This window comes from Lampetra planeri, chromosome 3 (assembly GCF_965212315.1).
Source record: "Lampetra planeri chromosome 3, kcLamPlan1.2.h2, whole genome shotgun sequence".
Classification (NCBI taxonomy): Eukaryota; Metazoa; Chordata; class Hyperoartia; order Petromyzontiformes; family Petromyzontidae; genus Lampetra; species Lampetra planeri.
Window position 1 is genome coordinate 1,795,433 of NC_136109.1, and position 21,882 is coordinate 1,817,314.

Consider the following 21,882-nt stretch of genomic DNA (forward strand, 5'->3'; position numbering starts at 1 on the left):
CCAACGCCGTGCGGGTCTCTTGGAGGAGCAGGCGCTCACGGGGGGCAGAGCAATTCAGTCCTATCCGTTGGTTCTTTCGGTAAAGTCACGTAGAAGAAAAACAAGAACGAAGACGTCCCCCCCCCTCCTCCTCCTGATGACGATCGCTTGCCGTGTGATCGAAACGTCTTCGTTTTTTAAAATTAACTTTTAATTTGTATATCTACGCAACTTTACCGAAAGAACCAAAGGATATGAATTCCTGCAGTCACGAAAGTTGTAAGTCAAAATTCAGTACCAGAGATGTTTATTTTGCTTGACTGCCCCTCCCATTCTCTCACGCGCATCTCTGCGGCCGCCTTTGTCTCCCCGGGTGCCGATGTTTTGCACATCGCAACCAGGGAACTCGGTTTCTGGCTGAGACGACCGAGGGGAGGCACAGGACCGAGGCCGGTTCAGACGGCATCCATTCACTCGCCACTGATGTTAGGGGCCGTCCATAAATGACGTCACGCGATCTTGGACGATTTTTGACCCCCCCCCCCGCATCGTCACACGGCGTCACAAAAAGTCAGACCCTCCCCCGCAAATATGACGTCACAAAGCTCTGCCCCCCCCTCCCCCAAAAATAAACCATGCTTCAAATCGCTTTAAACTTTTATCATTGTAGTGCGTATTTAATGTGGCGCTGCACTCTGATGTTGTAGGAGAAAACATTTATTAAAAAGTCTATTTAACTAAGTAGAACGTGTTGTCTATATTTATTTAAAGTTGCACATTTTGATATGACGTCACATTTCTCAACCCCCCCCCCTCCATTGTCACACATCATCACAAATGTCTGACCCCCCCCCCCCCCTAGGTGGCAGGGAATCGAACTCTAGCAACTTCGTCCGTAGCGCAGTGCGCTCACCACTGCGCCACCGCTCCCCCACTCTGACACTCACACACACACGTGCGGTTTCACGCCGACCAAAGGTCAATGAGAGTCGCTTCCTCTGCTTACAGTGCTTCTATCCACGCTGACCCATCCGGTGTCGGCACTTCCTGACTGCCTGAGAAAGCAACTAGCGACTCACCTGCCTACCTGTGCATTCACATACCTGCTCGTTTACTCACCTGCCTCTTCACCTGCCTACCTGTGCATTCACCTACCTGTGCAGTTGCCTACCCACCTCCCTACCGACCCATCCCTTTGTTCACCCGTAATCTGCACGGCTACCTACCTATTGCCTACCTGCTCACCAGAAGACATGCTCCCCAGGCTCACCCGGCAGTCGTCGCACATGAACACCTGGTGATCTGGACAGCTACTCACCAGCCAGAGGAGGGTGGGGGGCTGGAGGGAGATTGGGGAGAGGTGAGATTCCGGACCCCCCCACCACATCTCCCCAGGTGAGATGCGACCTTCTGCGAGCTGATGGTGAGTGTGCGGGAGGGGGGAGCGAGGAGGATTTGCAGGTGGCTGTTGCGTGACGAGGTGGGGACGTCTCCAGACGGAGTCTCATTGCCCGAGTGGCCTGGCGCGTCAGTCTGTCTGCTGCCAGCAGGGGGCGATGATTGCCGCTCTGTGCGCAGTGAGGGTATTTTCGCGGTGTGATTTTCGATTTTGGCCAATTTGAGCCCTGGTCTGGAAGGCAGAGAAGGGAGGGGAGAGGGTGGGAATGGAGGAGGGAGGGAGGGAGAGCAAGGACGGAGAGAAGGGGAGGCACAAATTAAGGAAATTATGCAATTCTCGAGTTCCACCTTTGCCGACTCCCTCCACCCCCTGCACCCCCCCAAACCCACAAACCCACACGCGTGCACGCGCACGAACACGAACACGCGCGCGTGCTCACACGAACGCGCACGGGGAGGCGAGAGGACGGCTGACGGAGAGGATTTGAGTCACTGTTAAAGTCCCTCGCCCCAGCTCGCTTAGACCTCGACCTTCCACGCGGCGACACGGAGATCGGCTGTCGGTAAAGTGGGTGCAGCGATTTATACTGTCGGTAAAGTGGGTGCAGCGATTTATACTGTCGGTAAAGTGGGTGCAGCGATGTATACTGTCGGTAAAGTGGGTGCAGACTGGATGTGCTCTCGCTCAGTTCGGAATTGAAATCCAATCTGGCTCTGGATTTTGATGAGGCTGGGATAGTGATGTGTGCTGTGATGATGATGATGTATTTGATGACGACGATGTGTGATGATGGTGAATGTTGTCTCGAACTGCATTGGGCTGCTTTAATCTCGGCTTATCTCGCATACCAAACCTACCCCTAACTCTACCCCTCGCACTAACCCTACCCAAACCCCTAACTCTACCCCTCGCACTAACCCTACCCAAACCCCTAACACTACCCCTCACACTAACCCTACCCAAACCCCTAACTCTACCCCTCGCACTAACCCTACCCAAACCCCTAACACTACCCCTTACACTAACCCTACCCAAACCCCTAACTCTACCCCTTACACTAACCCTACCCATACCCCTAACTCTACTACTCACAATAACCCTACCCAAACCCCTATAACTCTACCCCTAACACTAACCCTCACACTAACCCTACCCATACCACTAACTCTGCCCCTCACACTAACCCTACCCGAACCCCTAACACTACCCCTAACCCTATAACTACACCACGATTATTCTACCCCTAATTGTTTACCTATTACTCTACCCCTACCCCTATAACCATACCCATATAACGCTATCCCCAACTTTACCCCTATAACCATCCCCCTATAGCTCTACCCCTAAGTCTACCCCTATAACCATACCCATATAACTCTACCCCTAACTCTACCCCTATAGCGATACCCATATAACTCTAACCCTAACTTTACCCCTATAACCATACCCATATAACTGTAACCCTAACTTTACCCCTATAACCATACCCATATAACTGTAACCCTAACTTTACCCCTATAACGATACCCATATAACTCTACCCCTAACTCTACCTTTATAACCATCCCCCTATAGCTCTACCCCTATAACCATACCCATATAACTCTAACCCTAACTTTACCCCTATAACGATACCCCTATAACGATACCCCTAACTCTGTGCATCATGGGTGTTGGCCGAGGGCGCGCTGTGTCTGTGAGGGTATTCCCAGTGACGTCTGCGTACATATGTACACTAAGCACACTTTGTGTACAATAGTATTGTGTACACATTTATAATTGTACACGGCGTATTTTGTCCCTTGCTGGGTAACTTATTATATTTTGTATATACATTTACTAAAAATTATGTTGCGTGTACACCTTGTGTGTGTGTGCACGCTAGTGTTTTAGATTCATAGTAATGTACGCGCGTGTGTGTGTGCATAGATTTTGTAAATGTAAGAAGACGCACTTCGCGCGTAGATTCGCCGTCGTTGATGTGCGTGTGCACATGTTAAATAAGCGCTGCAATTGAACGGTTACAATGATGCCAAAACCAAATGAAATAACACGAGCCTTAGAACTGACTAAGTAATTTAAACGATTAAAATACCGTAAATTGCGGGAGTAACCGATGAACTAGCTCTGGCTTTGAAGCTTTCGTGACTGCGGGAATGACTCTTTGGTTCTTTCGGTAAAGTAATGTAGAAAGAAAATAAATTAAGTAATAGAGTACGACGTTTCGATTGCAACACAAGCAACCGTCATCAGGTAGAACTCAATTTGAGAGACAGACAAAACACAGACACACAGACAGACACACAAGCAGAGAGAGACAACACAGAGACACACAGAGAGAAACACACAACATAGACACAGAGAGAGAGACACATACAGACAGACACACAAGCAGAGAGAGACAACACAGAGACACACAGAGAGAAACACACAACATAAACACACACTTGTACCTGATGATGGTTGCTTGTATTGCAATCGAAACGTCGTATTCCATTATTTTATTTATTTTATTTCTCCGTGACTTTACCGAAAGAACCAAAGAGCAGCTCTGGATGTTTGGAAAAACAAAACATCCGAGCCAGATTTGGCACGGTACATAAAATACAGAAATTAATATCTGGTACAAAAGATGTATTACCGAAGCTATCAACAGAAGGTGTGTACCGGATTGATTGCACTTGTGGCGAATGTTGTGTTGGGCAAACAGGACGAATGATCAGCACGAAACTAAAAAAAAGACCAAAGAAATATTAAATATCCCCAACTACAACTGTCGGCAGAGGCAGAACACGCGTGCCAACAAGGACACTCAATTTATCTTGATAATGTTGAAGTGCTGTGCAAAACTAGCTACTACTGGCCAAGACTAATTAGAGAATTTATCGAAATTGAGAGAAATAAAAATAATTTTAACCGTTCGGATAGCTACAGACTTAGTGCTGCTTGGGAGCGAATCATCAAGTAATACATTTTTTTAAAGCTTTCGTGACTGCAGCGATTCATATTCTTGGCTCTTTCGGTAAACTCACGTAGAAGGGAAGCAATGCAATACAAATAAAATAATAATAAATAATATAAAATTATAATTTTGTTTTATATTTGTATTATTTAATTGCTTCCCTTCTACGTGACTTTACCGAAAGAACCAAGAATAAGTAATAGATTGTTTAAATTATTGCCTATACAGGTCCCCATACTTGAATGGGGATTACCGTTGAACGATAACAGGGACGGCTATTTTAGTGCACACAATCAACAGGCGGTACAAGAGCAATGGGCTTGCGTAATGCGCATGCAGAACGTACGTTGACACATCTACCCCTCTATGTAAGAAACGAAACGGGAAGATTTCTCCACAAATCTGGCTGTCACCTGATGAAGCTAGTTGTAATTATTGGCGAAACGTCGTACTCAGATTGTAAATGTTGTGGCTTTGCAACTCCAACACACTCCGGTGATGCTGTACTCGGAGCGATTTGGCACGTTCTGTTTACGTGACACACCTTACTAGTTGGCTGTGTCGGGTGGTGGCGGTTTTAACAACACATATTTTCGCGATCTAACCCCCCCCCCCAAAAAAAAAACCTGTATTATTGGTGTACATAATTATTGTGTATACATGTATCATGATTTGTGTGCGCCATAACTTTGCGTGCATTTGATCATAATCGGTGTACACGGGAATTCTGTGTCCACACCCATCGGAGCGCACGTGCGCTTGGGCCAGTAATTTGCATGCGTTTATCATAATTTGTGTTTGTCTGTGCCCACGAGTATTGTGTGTGTGATTGCACTAATCAGAATGTGAATGTGTGTACGCGCGCAGTGTGTCTACATTAATTATGTGCGCGCGCGCGTGTGTACACTCGTCTCATGATGATAAAACATCATGAGACGGGTATGCAATTAGTGATGGGTCTGTAAAATTTAATAGAATTATACCACACATACACAAAGACACATGCGTTCCGTATAGCCTGCATAGACTGTTGGGGCAAGTGCTGTTAGCGAGCACCTATGAAGGCCGGCCACGGCACACGAGGGGGTTGGTGGCCAGCAACCACGCCCGGCCGCCTTTGTCTCCCCAGTGCTAAAGTTTACTTCAGGCCGCACCAGGTACTCATTTAAGGCTGGATTAAGTTACGGGAGGCCCAGGACAGTACCGGTTTTAGATATCACTCGGCATTGATGTGGCAGTGAGCGGGAATCGAACTCGGCTAGCTGGGTTCGTAGCGCAGCGCGCTAGCCACTGCTCCCCACACACAATGGTTCTTAATTGTTTTATTGCCATCATTTATACTCTGAACACATTTTAAATAACCAATTGTCTTAAATGTCAATGTTCGTCAGTGAAACGATGAACGCGTCACTCTGTGTCTCATTGACCTGTAACTTTACACACCTCGTACAAAAAATCGGTGATAAAATATGGCCAAAAATCGTAACAAAAACAGCCACTCAAAGACAAATAATCATCAGTCAGGGTGAGAGCCACTGCTAGATGAAGGCCTCCCCGAACCGCTGACGATCCTGCGATGTAACGATTCACCCAGCGCCTTCTCTAAACACCACGAGCCGATTTCGCTCCATCTCCTCTCGGAGCGCGTTCACGTTCCTCGGCTGCCGCTCCGTTCGCAGTCGCGGCCATCGCCGCCCCTCGTGGCCGCGACACGCGTCCCGCTGCTCAGGCCCCTCTCACTCCCCGTCACGGTGTGGACGATGCCTCGATCCTGCGTGCGCTCTCCAAGCGGGCATCTCTCTCTCTCTCCCCCTGCTTCTTTGCGCACTTTTCCGTTCCTTCTCTTCGTTGACGCCCCGCGTAGACTCGCGGAGCCGAGACGCAGTAGCGAGGCGGTGAGGCTCGAGAAGGATGGGTTTGCATTTGTTCAAGTTTAAATTGACGATGACAAACAACGTTTACTGTTTGCGCCGGACAAGGAAAGCTTTCAATCAGCACGTACTGCCAGCAGCTTCAATGTACGGATCCGAGGTACGTGCTCAGAATTGGAGTTTCGGATAGAGAAAGAGGAACGCGTGGATAAGAGAATCTACGCCAGGTAGAGAAACCTTGCTGACTGCCAAGTACAAGGAAATTGGCGTGGGCAAGACACGTTGCAGCTGGAACGGATGATCATCCTTCCCTCTTGGGTCGATAAAATGACAATGATCACCACTTTGTGGGGAAGATCAACCGTGGCTGTCCTGTTTATGGACTTGCGCCCGCCATAGTCATGTGGAATTTCCACGACGGGCTCCGCAGGACCGTTTTCTCCCTTCGTGACGATGTTAACACATCGCAGCAGGTCCTATACTCATTTGAGGCTGAGTCGACCTGGCGAAAGCCAGTGGAGGAACATTCCACATTCCTTTGGCGAATGTAAATCTATCCATAGGACAACCGCTGTGTTATTCTTCCTTTCTTAGCTCGATGAATGAGCGGCTTGATAAGAGCAGATCTCTGTGCGGGGTGATGGTGTGACTGCATTCAGAGCGGCGTCAGTGTGCGTTTTCTTACGGTAAACGCTGCGTGTTATTTTACCATTTAGACCCCGTCCGAGCAGAATATCCAGAAATGGTAGAACTTCCACTTCCATTGCGATCAAAGGGCTCGCATAATGCGCATGCGTAATGCACGTTGACTCATTAACACCCCCCCCCCCCCCACTTTGCGCAAGAGCGGAGAAGCGTGGTCACCACATCTACGCCTCTATATAAGGAACGAAACAGGTGGACTTCTCCAAACATCTGGCTGTCGCCTGATGAAGCTAGTTGTAATTACTGGCGATACGTCGAACTTGGATAGTAAATGTTGTGGCTTGGCTCTCCAACACACCGGTTAGTGCTGTACCAGTGACGAATTGGCCACGTTCTGTTTACGTGACAACCCTTACTAGTTGGCTGTGTCGGGTGGTGGCGGATTTAACGACACATTTATATATTTACGCGATCTAACCCCAAAAACCCTCTATTACGGATGATATTGGTAGCGAAAACCCGCGTGTTAAACCGAGCAGAACGTATACTCCCCAGGCTCCGGAATACAAGACGCACTTTTTGTGCCTGCACGTCTTATAATCCGGTAGATGAGTATGTATGCTGAAAGTCTTTCGCACCGTACTTGTCCAACAGTTCTAATTGGATGAGTAAAACTTTATTGGGGTCGTCTTATAATCCGGTAGCTTTGTGTGACCAGATTAGAACTCGTCGGTTGCTTCTTATAATCGGGTAGCCGCGTGCGTAAGGCCACATTTGTCTTCATTGAAACTGGGCACACGTGTGGAGGTGCGTCTCACTTTCCGGAGCGTTTTATAATCTGGAAAATGCGGTAATTGTATGAATTATTCAGAAAAGTGCCCGTACATATACAGTATATATCATATTTATACCAAATCATATGTGCCCGATCTTTTTTGGGGAACTAATTATAATAAACTTTTCGTTAGAAGCGAAGCCCCGACAGAAATTGTGCAAATGTCAGTTCCCCAGGCCTATGAGAAGATGATTACAACATCTTCTTGGTTCTTTCGGTAAAGTCACGTAGAATGGAAATAATAAAATAATAAAAATAAAACATAACAGAATGGAAATAATAAAACAATAACAAAACATAATTTTTATTATTTTATTATTTCCATTCTATGTGACTTTACCGAAAGAACCAAGAAGATTAATCCCTGCAGTCACGAAAGCTTTAACATGCTTGCGTTGTGGCCGAAACGTCGTAAAAATTATTTTATTATGTTTTATTTTTATTATTTTATTACTTCCCTTCTACGTGACTTTACCGAAAGAACCAAGAAGACTTTAAAATGATTACAACACCCCACAGGGTGCAGGCGGGTAGCGGTGGCGCAGTGGTTAGCGTACTGCGCTATGGCCCGGACGACCCCAGTTCGAGTCCTGGCTTACGAGTGAAATCTGAACCCGGATTTTTGGGCCCTAAACTCAGCCTTTCACTGCCGTGGTGACGTCTGCTTAAACAAGTCGTTATTATTATTTTGGTTCTGTAATGGTCGTTGGGTGAAAAGCTTCGTATAATGGAGGTTATAATATATTAAACATAATTACGTGGACTGTGAAATGTCATCAACCCTATACCGAGACACGTGTGTTGAGTGGCCAGTGTCTGCTACGTACAGTATTAGTGAGTCAAATTTAACACGGAAAACGCATTACTGTATCTCTATATCATATACTCTGTTGGGATATGTCTGCGTAGCGAATTACTTCATGTAGAGCCTCCCCCCCCCCTGCCAGAGAAATGTGGAATGAGTAGTCACTCATGATGGTTGACTCATGCAAGCGACTCGGAGGTTGGGAATAGGAGGAGGTAGAGTGACGGGTGGAGCACGTGGGTGCAGGGGGACAGGCGATGGAGACGCCGAGCCCGGCGACCCGAGGGGAGGAGACGTAGGCCTCGGCAAGGTAAGGTAAAAACAACGAGCCTACCTTTACCCTACCACAATACAATCACTCTACCCTTACCTTTTACCCTTTAGCAGGTAAGGTAAACGGTAAAAGTTAAAAAGCAACGAGCCTACCTTTTACCCTTACCCCATACAAATTACCCGATTACAGGGTAATTACCAGGGTACTACACATGAACAAGGTTTATAACGGTAAATGCTATAGGTAGAGCGCTTTATTCATATAGAATACTCTCGATGATTCCAATTTTACACGCTTGTTGTTGTTGTCATTGTTGTCGTTGTCGTATCCTCAAATCTTGTAACTCAATTTTAACCCACTTCCTAATGTGGTATCGACTACAAACTTGGTATACTTATGTCATACTGATGACAATACTATATTCTATCATAAAAAATCTATATTTTTTAACATTCTTTTTTATATGGTATGTTTCGGCTTGGGACTAATTGTCCACGCTCAACTGACGTTGGCTGTAAATCACCACGGCCCCTTACGTTATGGCAAGCCTCGGGGCCACTTCCTGGAGTCGTGGAGTTCTGCCATTACCCGTACATTTTATAAAAGCGTGTTTTTAATAAAGTTTTTAAATATTACTTATTAAATGGAGGCCACGGACTGCGCCACGGAGCTTTTAGCGGTAAACAAGGTCCCGTATTTACCGGGTAATACTTCGCGCTACCTTTACCCTACCGGGCAATTCTTCCGAGCTACCTTTACCCTACCCTTTACCTTTCCCCTTGGCATGTATACACATTTACCCTTTACCTTTACCCTTTTACTCGGTAAAAAGGGTAAATTACCTTACCTTGCCGAGGCCTAATTGAGACGGACTCAAGAAGCCAGACCGGTGGCGAGAGCGCACGCGGCTACGGCTCTCTGGTGATCACTCGAAGCGCGAACCCCAGGCGAGCGAGACCTCCGTTTCTCGGAACAATGTTTGCAAGACGTTGCCTCGGCCTCTGCCGCACGTCGACTGCGCCACAGGAAGTGTCGGTTGGGCCCCGCGGCTCCCTCCGAGTCGCGCCGCGGCCTCGGCTGCCACGGGAGCCGCTCGGCCACGTGGCGGCTGAGCCAAGGACCCCCCATGACCCTCTAAACCTCTCCCTCCCGTCGCTCCTACAGCGCAAACAGCACTATTGCAGGTGTATTAAGCAAGGGGTACGAAACGCGTTTATCGAGTTGAGCGAGGTGATGATTGCACGAGCTTTGGTAAAAAAAAGAGACGTCGACGGTGATGGGAGAGGTAATTCCCAAAAGCGGAGCAGTGACGGAGGATGAGACGAAACAGTCTGAGTCTGGCAGAAGCCGACAGTCTGAGTCTGGCAGAAGCCGAGTCCTCGATACGGCTGGAGGAATCAAGGAGTGAGGCTCACGGGAACAGGAACCGTGGCAGCAGTAGTCGTAGCAGCAGCGGCGATAGAAGAGCGGTCAGAGAACCATGGTCTGGCTACGGCGTGGGGAATGCCTCCGCAAGCTGTCGACTGATTTCGGTAACTCGCCCCCCCGTGTGCAGCAATAATAGCGGGTTGTGAACTCGCCGCGTTCGTGCGAACCCCGTTTCACACGCGCTGCGCAACACGCAGCTCGCAAAGGCGTCCACAGAACGAGGAGTTTTCAGCCAATCGATGACGAGTGTTTATTATTCCCATTATACGTGTCGGGGGAGACAACTCACGCGTGCGAGGGGACAACACTCTATCCCAGTACAGAAGGCACAGATGGAGTCCAAACCATGCGCACGTGTGATTGCGCCCAGCCGGTCCTGGTGATCATTTGGCCATGCTTCAGTACGCTGGTTAGTGCGGGTTGGTGTCCTCGAGGGAGGCGACATGTCTGTTTCGGATAGAACGCCACTGCCCATGGCCGCGAGTCAAACTCTGGGTGCTCGGTTTGTAGCACAGTGCGCTACAAACCGCTGCATCACCGCTCTACTTATTTAATTTCCATTACACTTTGGTTGAATTTAATCTCGTTTTCCGTGTAGCTGTTGAGTTTTTTGTTGTTTTTGCACTTTGTGTTTTAGCTTACGTTTAAATTACGTTCGCTCTTCTATTCATAATGACTACGACTTGTAATTGTCATTTATATACTCGACAGATCACTTATTATAGGTACGCCTATAGATATCCCTGTAAGTCTATGGCTCTCTGTAAGTATTTGGGTTATGTAAATCTATGGATCTTCGTGTGTATCTATAGGTCTCTGCATAAATATGTGGGTCTCTATGTGATTATATGCAAGTCTCTGGGTCTCCATGGAAGCCTGTGAGACTTTCTAAACACCCAGGGTCTCCTTTGAAGATAATTGTAGTCTGTGTGGCTCTCAATCGGTTTAACTCTGGTTTGGTTTGTGCCAGAGATCTGCTTTGGTTTGGTCCAGAGATCTGGTTTGGTTTGTGCCAGAGATCTGCTTTGGGACTGATATCTGGTTTGGTTTAGTTTGGGGATCTGGTTTGGTTTGGTACTGAGATCGGGTTTGGTTTGGGACTGAGATCTGGTTTAGTCCAGAGATCTGGTTTGGTTTGGTACTGAGATCTGGTTTGGTTTGTGCCAGAGATCTGGTTTGGTCTGGGGATCTGGTTTGGTTTGGTACTCAGATCTGGTTTGGTTTGTGCCAGAGATCTGGTTTGGTCTGGGGATCTGGTTTGGTTTGGTACTGAGATCTGGTTTAGGACTGAGATCTGGTTTGGTACTGAGATCTGGTTTGGTTTGGTACTGAGATCTGGTTTGGTTTGGTACTGAGATCTGGTTTGGTCTGGGGATCTGGTTTGGTTTGGCACTGAGATCTGGTTTGGTACTGAGATCTGGTTTGGTACTGAGATCTGGTTTGGTTTGGTACTGAGATCTGGTTTGGTCTGGGGATCTGGTTTGGTTTGGTACTGAGGTCTGGTTTGGTTTTGGACTAGAGATGTGTTTTTTGGATTGCGCAGAAGTTTCTGTTGTTGGGTTGGACATCTGTGCTAGCTATGGGGCCCTGTTAGCTATGGGGTTAGGCAGCTGGGCTGCAAGGTGAGCCCGTGGTTAGCTTCACGGAAGTATGGACATCTGCTTCCTTTCACGGCACCATGTGACACAAGGGAGGCGATAAGATGGGCTTGTGGTGAAGGGGAAGGGTGGTAGTGGTGAGGGTGGTGGTGGTGAGGTCGGTCGTAGTGGTGAGGTTGGTGGTGAGGTGGGTCGTCCTGGTGAGGGTGGTTGTGAGGAGGGAGGGTGGTTGTGAGGAGGGAGGGTGGTAGTGGTGAGGAGGTGGGGTGATCATGGTGTGGTGAGGGTGGTGGTAAGGTGGGATGGGTGATAGTGGTGAGCGCATGCCATTTCCACACTACCTCCTCTCACGATGGCTGTGGCTACGCGTCGCGTGCCACTCACTCCGGTCTCGCAGACACCCAGCGGAATGCGCAGCGAGACATGAAACCCTCGCAACGTGGAGCTGTGGTGGGAACGTTCCAGACGGAGAGAGCGAGAGAAAGCGAGAGAGGGAGAGCCCGGCACTGTCTCAGCTCGCTGGGACACCTCGTCTGTCAACCGGGGGTTCTGGAGACTTCTCGACTGCGTTCCCGATGCAGCCATTGCAGCTGCGTGAGCCGAGGTCCTAAAATTCGACCATTTCCCCTTTCGACATCAGGGCGAGGCGGTGGGGGTGTAAACGCCAACCCCAGCCGCAAGCCACGATCGCATTCTATCGCTCGCTCCCAACTTTTATGGATAATCTTGGTCGCGAAAGCCTTAAGTGTTAAACGTGCAACTTTCCTCAGGCGGTCCAGGACCAGGCCAGGCAGTCGAGATTTAGAATCTTAGGTTCCTAGGGGAACTCTCACCACCAACACCACCACCATCGCGGCTCTGGGTGTCTGGGAGCAGCTCGCGGCAGACTGAGAGAGAAGCGCGGTCGATGTTTAATTCAGTCCGCGACGAGGTGCGAGGCCACGCGGAGAATTGGGTAGGCGCATCGGCGATGTGGTGAGATGTTAACTCCCTCGCCTGGTGTGCAGGGAGTTCGTGGCTTCGATCCCGACCTTGATGTCTGTTGTATATTTGGTGTTTGCGTTTTCTCTCCCTGTGGCCGTGTGGATTTTTCTCCGTGTCCTCCGTTTTTTCCCCTCCACATTTAGAAACACGCGTTTTAGAGTATTGGGCTGCTATAAATGTCCACGTGACGACAAGCCACTTCGTTGAGCTCTCATTTGTGGCCAGGTCGCTTCTGATAAAGAGCGATAATAGCTCAGTGGGCCTTACCTGGTCAAATACAAATAGTAAAAAGCAATCGACATCGTGGGTGTAAGCATGATAACCACGTCGGGTGGTGGAGGGTTCATGACTTGGAATTTTGGCCTGAAGATTAAAAACCACGGCCACCGCCGACGCGTGGCCCTGCCGCAGCGACGAGGTTCGAGGAGCCGCAGCGACGAGGCTCGGGAACAGCGCGGCCACTCGAGGGAACGAACGATGGAGAGAAGTGCGCCGCGAAGCACGGAGAGACGCGCGCTTGTCGGAGAGAGAGTCGGAAAGAGAGGAGACACGGGCGCTAGGGAACGCACCGCAGGTTCGAGGCATCGTCGACGCCGTGACGGGGACTGAGAGGGGCTTGGGCAGCAGGACGGGCATCGCGGCCAGGAGGGACAGTGATGGCCGATGGTCTAGACGAAGTTTGTTCTGATGATGATAATAATGCTACTTCTGCTGCTGTTGATGATGCTGATGACAATGTTGCTGATGCTATTGCTTCCGGTGGTGATGGTGATGATGCTGATGTCGAAGATGATAATATTGCTGCTGATGATGATGCTGCTATTCATGATGGATGTATTGCTACTGCTGCTGCTGATGATCATGGTGACACTGCTCTGCTTGTGCAGATGCCTGTGTCTGCTTGGAATGAATCGTGACCACGGGAATCGCCCAACCTCTTCGGTGTCCCACGGAGAACGACTCGATTAGAGAGAAGAGAGGGAGGTGGAGGAGCAGGAGAGGACGGTGATGAGTGGAGACACACGCAGACTCGGCTGACGCCAAGAGACTCGGGAACAGGGGAGACAGACAGCACCGTCGAGACCAAGACATCACAGACTCATCGACAAGAAGATTCCGAGACTCGGGTGCGAGAGACAAGGAGGCTCTAAGGGCAAAGGCAACTTGTGAGAGGGACTCCGACAATTCCGACTCTCCGCCACTGGGACACGGAGCGCACACGCACAGAGAACGCCCTACACGGGCGGGGGGAGGGGGGTGACGGTGTCACTCGCTCGCTAGCGGGTGGGAGCCATGGACGCGAGCGGGGAGCCGCTGCCCTACTACTTTGGCCACGTGGGCCGCGACGAGGCCGAGGGCCACCTGCGCGCCGCCGGCTTCGTCGAGGGCCTCTTCCTGTTGCGCAAGAGCACGAGCACCGTGGGTGGCCTGGTGCTGTCCGTCGTGTGCAGGGGCCGCGTGCACCACTACGAGGTGGAGCCGCGCCCCCACGACACGGGTCCAGGTAACGCGCGGCACGCTGGGCGCACGCACGGGTACACGCGCGCACACGGGTACACGCACACGGGTACACGCGCACGGGTACACGCGCACGGGTACACGCGCACGGGTACACGCGCACGGGTACACGCGCACGGGTACACGCGCACGGGTACACGCGCACGGGTACACGCGCACGGGTACACGCGCACGGGTACACGCGCACGGGTACACGCGCACGGGTACACGCGCACGGGTACACGCGCACGGGTACACGCACACGGGTACACGCACACGGGTACACGCACACGGGTACACGCGCGCACGCACGGGTACACGCTCGCACGCACGGGTACACGCGCGCACGCACGGGTACACGCGCGCACGCACGGGTACACACACACGGGCACACGCACGGGCACAAGCGCACGGGCACACGCACGGGCACAAGCGCACGGGCACACGCGCACGGGTACACAGATTTAGAGAGGTACGTACACAGCAGATACACATACACCTCCACCACCACCAACACCACCACCAAAAACACCACCACGATTGCGCGCTCAATGGTGGTGATGTTTTTGGTGGGGTTGGTGGCGCAGGTCTGGAAGGGCGCGGGTGCGGGATCGACGGGGGCCGCACGCACGCGGGTCCCGCGGAGCTGTGCGCGCACCACGAGCACGGCGCCGACGGACTGTGCTGTCCCCTCGCGGCGCCCTGCCACCGTCCCGACGGGACCCCCCCGCGCAGCGGATACTTCGAGGACGTCAAGGACCAGACGATCCGAGACTACGTGCACAAGAAGTACCACGTGGAGGTGACGGGGGGGCGGGGCACACCACCACTACGCCACACCTGTTACCACCATCACCACCACACCACCACCACGTCACCACTACGCCACGCATGTTACCACCACCACCACCACGTCACCACTACACCACGCCTGTTACCACCATCACCACCACACTATCACTACGCCACGCCTGTTACCACCATCACCACCACACCACCACTACGCCACACCTGTTACCACCAGCACCACCACCACGTCACCACTACATCAAGTTCAAGTTAATTTATTAGGTATAGCCCTGTGAGCCATTCGGCTCTTGAATCGGGTGCAACCGCAACAAACAAAAAACAAAAACATGAACAAGAAAACATCTTAAAGTGAATATGTGACTAAGTGCAAACAGAAAATCTAAGAAAAGACAGCAAAATATTGCAGAAAAAACACCGCACACCAACGCTGTGTGCAAAAATCCCAGTGGGATGCAAGTCAAACAACAACAACAACCACAAGACAACTTATATTAAGGCCATCAGTCTTACTCCATACTACAACAAACAAACATGGCCAAACCAATACACTTTTCCAAATCACCTAAATAAAGCCATGAAAGCAATGAAACAGTGATCATAGGAACTGTGACGGAATTTTCACAATAAATGACATAAACAACATGTACTATCAAAACCCTGCAGCCATAGCTGGCTGCATGAGTCACTCCACAACAGCAGGAGCATCAATCGGAGTATTATAATTTTTCAATGCACCTTTAAGATCAGCACACTAAATAAAAACACAGGTCGTACATTGCAGCGATCATCCGGAGCGAAACATTTTATTTTAGGCCACTGAATAGCACTGGCAGCTAGGGGTATACAACTCCTCTAGAGCAGTTTTGAGTGATTTTTTGGCAACAGCATTCCAGACCCTGGGGGCATCAATAGCAAAGGCCCTTTCTCCAGTATATGTACGGCAATCGGGAATATGAAGCTGGTAAATGAGTGTAGACCTTAGGTCAAATTTGTTCTTTGAAACAGAGAGGAGATCCAGCAGGTAATCTGCGGATTTTTTTGTAAGTACATCATGAATAAATAAGATCTGGTGCACAAGCCGTCGAACATTCAGAGATGTTAAGTTTGACCCAATGTAGGGATCACAGTGGTGAGTCCTATATGGGCAGTTCAATGCAAATCTTAAGGCCGAGTGATACATTGAGTCAAGCTTCTTCAGTACAGTACTGGGGGCTGATGTATACACGATGTCACACTAATCAAGTAGAGGCAGTACGGTAGCTTTTATCAATTCCAAACGGAACATAGGGGGGAAGCAGTGCTTGTGTCGATACAGAAAACCAATTTAAATTTGTGTCTTTTCCCCAATATAAGCAATGTGATCTTCAAAATTCAGTTTTGAATCCAGGATGACCCCAAGATACTTACAGATCTTGACTTGCTCTATTTGATCATTATTTAAGGAATGTAATTGGGGGAAAATAACTTCCTGCTTTAGTCCTGGTGAGAAGCATAGCACCTTGGTTTTGGCAGGATTTAGGACTAGTTTAAGAGCAACTAGCTGATGTTGTAGTTTGTTGAAATTACTCTGGAGCTTAGCAATCACGTCATCCGGAGAGCGGCCAGCAGTAATCAGTACCGTGTCATCTGCAAAAAGATTTACCCTGGAATAATCCAGTTCAGTGCCCAAGTCATTTACATAAAGAGAGAACAAGAGGGGCCGATAATGGAACCCTGTGGAACCCCTTTTGTTATCTTAACACTGTTTGACCTCCAACCATCTGTGAATACAGTTTGGGTGCGAGAAAAGAGGTAATTTTTTTACCATTTTACTGTGTTTTCGGAAAAACCGAGGCAACTTATTTTACTAAGCAGGATGTTGTGGTGTACTGTATCAAACGCTTTGGACAAGTCAAGAAAAAGACAGGCGCAGTACTGCTTATTATCAAGGCTACTGTAAATGTGATTCAGAGAGTCTAATGCAGCAGATGTGGTGCTGTATTCTTTTCGGAGCCCAGATTGTTTTAGATGTAATAGATTGTTGGCGGACAGGAAACTGCTAATTTGGTAGTTAAATAATTTATCAAAAATGTTCATCAACGGGGACAAAATTGAGATAGGTCGGTAGTTATTTGGATCATCTTTAGGGCCCACGTCACAACAGAGACATGAGTGCAGGCCGGAGACCAAACAGACGAGTCCCCATTGACGACCTGAACCCGTGGGTGCTTGCCGAGCCACGAGCAGGAGGAGTTCTCTCAGTCAGACTCCACGCGGCAGAGAGGCACGCGCACGCTCACGGGTGCCGGTGGCCAGCGTGACGGTCCCGTCGGGTGGTGGAGGGCTCATGGCAGGAATTCTGGGCCCATAACGACCGCCGCATGGCACCGGACCCAAAAACAAACGTGGCTCGAGAACCAACCCGGGCCACGCAGTTGGGCCTGACGCAACAATGACCACGGTACAGTTCTTCTGAACTGGTGATGTACATAAGGCTGAGAGCTTCTGCTCAGTCAATGCACCTCTGTGCACGCCGCTAAACTGCACCCCTCCCTGGCCCTCTCCCCGCGTGCGGTGTGGTGTGGTACGTGCGGTGTGGCACGGTGAGTGCGGTGTGGTGTGGTGCGTGCGGTGTGGCACGATGCGTGCGGTGTGGTTGCGGTGCGTGCGGTGTGGTGCGGTGCGTGCGGTGTGGCGTGGTGTGGTGCGTGCGGTGTGGCACGATGTGTGTGGTGCGGTGCGTGCGGTGTGGTGCGGTGCGTGCGGTGTGGCGTGGTGTGGTGCGTGCGGTGTGGCACGGTGCGTGCGGTGTGGTGTGGTGCGTGCGGTGTGGTGCGTGTGGTGCATGGGGTGCGGTTGCGTGCAGGGTGCGGAGGCGGACGCCCTGATCGCGAGGCAGAGGCCCGACCTGGAGAAGGAGGTGGCGTCGTCTCTGCACGAGAAGCTGCCGTGGTTCCACGGCTCCATCTCCCGCAAGACGTCCGAGGAGCGACTCCTGTCGCAGCGCCAAGTGCCCAACGGCCGCTTCCTGTGTGTACTCGCACGCGCTCACCTGTGCCACTCACCTGTGCCACTCACCTGTGCCACTCACCTGTGCCACTCACCTGTGCCACTCACCTGTACACAATCGCTCACCTGTACACACACTCATCTGCGTCACTCACCTGTATATAATCTCTCACCTGGACACGCACGCCCTCACCTCCACATGCACTCACTCACCTGTACTCGCATTTACTCACACCTGTATAGACAAACACACACCTCTGTGTATGATTGTGTAGTTGTACATACAGTGTATGTGCTCACGTGGATATGCGTGAATCAGTTCAGACCCAACAAAAGGGGATCTTTCGCTTAATAAATAATTATAGTTTTTTTATTTTTACATACAAGATTGAGGAAGTGTATTGGTGGTTTGGGGTGTTACCATTGCTGTTTGCTTCAGCAAATCGCCACGGCTCCCAGCTGATGCTGCTGCTTCCATAGCGTCCGCCCAGTGGCATCACGAGTCCGTCGACTCGCTTACAAGAGGGCCTCGTCTTGGTGCGGCCTGGCTTCGGCCTCCACCACCAAGCCAACACGGCAGGGGCTGGCGGCGCCGTGGTGCCGCTGGTGCCTCTCTCTCTCTCTGTCTCTCCCCTCTGATTCACGCGGGCTTCCTCTGGGTCCTCCGGCTTCCTCCTCTTCCTCCTCGTACTAGAGCTTGAAATCGCTCCACACCACGGGGCCGCTGATGGCCAAACGTCGTTTGGCTGCATCGTGATCGCAGCAGCAGCAGCACCAACATCGACCCTTACCACGGAAACTTGGCATGGCCCTCCTGACAAGAGGGTCCTGAGACTCGGTGGTGTAAAAACGAGCGCAAATGAAGAACGCAATGCGGAACTTTGCGGATTCTGCGTGGTGGCAAAATGTTCCCTCGCGGTCGTCTCTATGCCCGAGCAAAGGGGCCGTTCATTGTCCACGGCTCGCCCTCGACACCCATGGGGGGGGGGCCTTCCCGTCACAACGAGTCGCGAATCCAGCATGGACGACGAAACCTACTCGGCTCGTTCCCGTGAGCGCCAGAGGCACACAGCGAAGTCGAACACTCTGAAGGGAACAACTCACAGCCGGCAGTCCACTGCCAGATGAAGCCCCCCCCCCCCAACCGTCGTGTCGATCATAGGGGGTTGTTTGAACATACTTCACCATGCTGGTCAATGCAGCTAGGTGAAGGAAAGACCAGGACCGGTTTCGGGGGGGGGGTGTTGGTCTCGGGATCAGACGTGTGATCCACCAACCCCGGAGCTGACATTTGCGCTGCTGATACTGCTGTGCTCGAGTTCCGCTTGCGGCTACCACTTCCTGGAGAACTCAAACTACCCTCCTCCTACCCCTTCCCCGGCTTCGTAGAGACGCCACGAAAACCCCGGCACCGCGGCCATCAAGCGCTCCTCCACTGTGCGCACACAATGGGCCCCTCTGTAGCCAGGCACACAAGGACAAAGGTCCCCGCGTAGCCTCGAGCACGCTGTTGGGGCCGGCAGCGAGTAGCACCGGTGAAGGCCGGCACGGCACACGAGGGGGTGGTGTAGCACAGCACCACCACTACCACCCAGTGCTGTGTTTTATACACACCGTGCCAGGTACTCGCTCGTCACTAACGTCCTTCCATCTGTGAAGGATCCCTGACATGCAATACCCCGGCGTCTACAAACTAAGCTTCGGCTGCGGCAGTAGTTACATTGGGGAAACTAAGCGACATGTCTCGGACCGTGTTCGTGAACACAAGGCAGATCTAAAACGCGGTAGGACCAATACCTCGGCCGTGGTTGACCATTGTTTCAACGCTGTGGGCACACACGAAATTGATTTTCCCAAGACGAAGGTACTCTGCAAGCCCACTGGCTATCAACAAAGATTAATTCATGAAGCCATCCAGATATATAGACACAGACACAATTTCAACCGAGAAGATGGATGCAAATTGAGCAATCATTGGAAGGACGTTATTATAGTTATTAACCAGGTTAAGTCATAACTGGCTCTGATGTCTCCATCCTACCTGCCGATGCCAGCAGTTATTTCCGTGTCTCTGAGTGACATTCACGCTAAATGTCTCACTAACACAGCCACCGTTGATCCTTTTCCTCGATGTGGTGTTGTCCCTCGTTTTTTGTAACGAGCTGGATGTCTCACTAGCACTGCCGCCGGTGCGGTGGCTCGTTTACATTGACACGCTAATCTCTCGCAATAGAATGGCCACCTCCATAGCTGCGTCGTCGTCGTGGAGGTACATCACCGATCATTGACATGCAAATTCCACCTCTAGCCCCGCCCACTTACCCTTGGGCTGAGCCCATCTCCAGCCCATATCACTTCGTGTCTCAGCAGCTCTCCCACTGTATTTATTCACCTGATGACGATTGCTTGTGTTGCGATCGAAACGTGATAATTTTATTATTTTTCTATCTACGTGGCTTTACCGAAAGACCCAAACAATATTTTGTATATATATAATATTTAGTTTTCCACATCCTCACATCATCACATTGCAACATCCTGACAATATGGACAGCGTTACCAGTCGCACCGATGGTATCAGGCACACTGGCCTCATCAGGGCGGGGGGGGGGGAGGAATTTTCCTTGGGGGAGGGAGGGGGGGTTGGCCAGGTCATTGCTGCCACTCCGGGCTCAGGTATTTAAGACTGTTCTAAGGTTTAGGAATGGACCCCATATACTCTTCTTCCCTGTCTCACGCTCGACCTCTGCTGTCTCCCCATCGGCTATGTTTTTACACACCGCCCAAGGTACTCATTTGAGGCTGAGTCGACCTAGGGGAGGCCCGCAACTGGTTGAGATAATCGCCACTGGTGTTGGCTGTGGGCTGGATTCGAACTCGGGTAGGCGGATTCGTAGCGTAGCGCGCTACACTATACATACTATATACACGATCATACACACACCTACATATACAGAGACCACCCCCCTCCCATACCACACAGGCGCACAGCTCCTGTAACAATGATCACCCCGATCCCATCAAGACACGTGGCCCCCTTTAGCTGCTTAAATGAGTGACTTGTTAAGTTGCTGGGTTATTGAATCTGTAGGTGAAGTAACACAACCACCATCGTCAACATCACCACTACCGTCACGACCACAAACACAACCTACATCACCACGACCAACCACCACCATCATCACCGCCTTCGTGAATTTGTAACGAAATCCTTTGGCAGCAGTGCCCAGTGTGTGGAACTGGGCTTGATAGTCGTTGTTTACCCGCATCCCGTGTAGGTTATCGATTTAGAATGTGCGTATGTGTGTCAATGCGTGTGTGCTGTGTGTGTGTGCGTGTGTGGTGTTGGCCACCCACCCACTCGTGTGACGTGCCGGCCTTCAAAGGTGCTCGCTTACAGAACTTGCCCCGACGGTCTCTTCAGGTTGCACGGGGAATCCTTGCCTTGTATACGCGAGGGTGCGAGTATGTGCGAGTGTGAGTGTGTGTGAGTGTGAGTGTACGAGTGTGAGTGTGTGCGAGTGTGTGAGTGTGGGTGTGTGAGTGTGTGAGTGTATGAGTGTACGAGTGTGTGGGTGAGTTCAAGTTTCAAGTTTCATTTATTAGGTATAGCACTGTGAGCCATTCGGCTCTTGAATCGGGTGCAACCGCAACAAACAAAAAACAAAAACATGAACAAGAAAACATCTTAAAGTGACTTATGTGCAAACAGAAAATCCAAGAAAAGACAGCAAAATATTGCAGAAAAAGCACCGTACACCAACACTGCGCAAAACTCCCAGTGGGATTCAAGTCAAACAACAACAA

General features: G+C 50.6%; 1 protein-coding gene across 8 annotated transcripts in view; it reads left to right on the forward strand.

Annotated features, from left to right (window-relative positions):
* The first annotated feature begins 1,019 nt into the window (after positions 1-1,019).
* LOC144736013 (tyrosine-protein kinase SYK-like) overlaps positions 1,020-21,882 on the forward strand; it is a 34,062-nt gene continuing 13,199 nt past the window's right edge. For 3 of the 8 annotated variants that reach the window (XM_078618647.1, XM_078618677.1, XM_078618676.1), the window contains exons 1-4: positions 1,764-1,940; positions 13,668-14,284; positions 14,865-15,079; positions 17,933-18,096. In XM_078618647.1, the coding sequence (XP_078474773.1) occupies positions 14,074-14,284; positions 14,865-15,079; positions 17,933-18,096 (590 nt within the window). In that variant the 5' untranslated portion in view covers positions 1,764-1,940; positions 13,668-14,073. Of the gene's footprint in view, positions 1,375-1,763; positions 1,946-5,461; positions 6,372-8,000; positions 8,807-12,072; positions 12,728-13,667; positions 14,285-14,864; positions 15,080-17,932; positions 18,097-21,882 lie in introns of those variants that run through there. The other 5 variants (XM_078618675.1, XM_078618655.1, XM_078618674.1 and 2 more) reach the window with 5 other exon arrangements.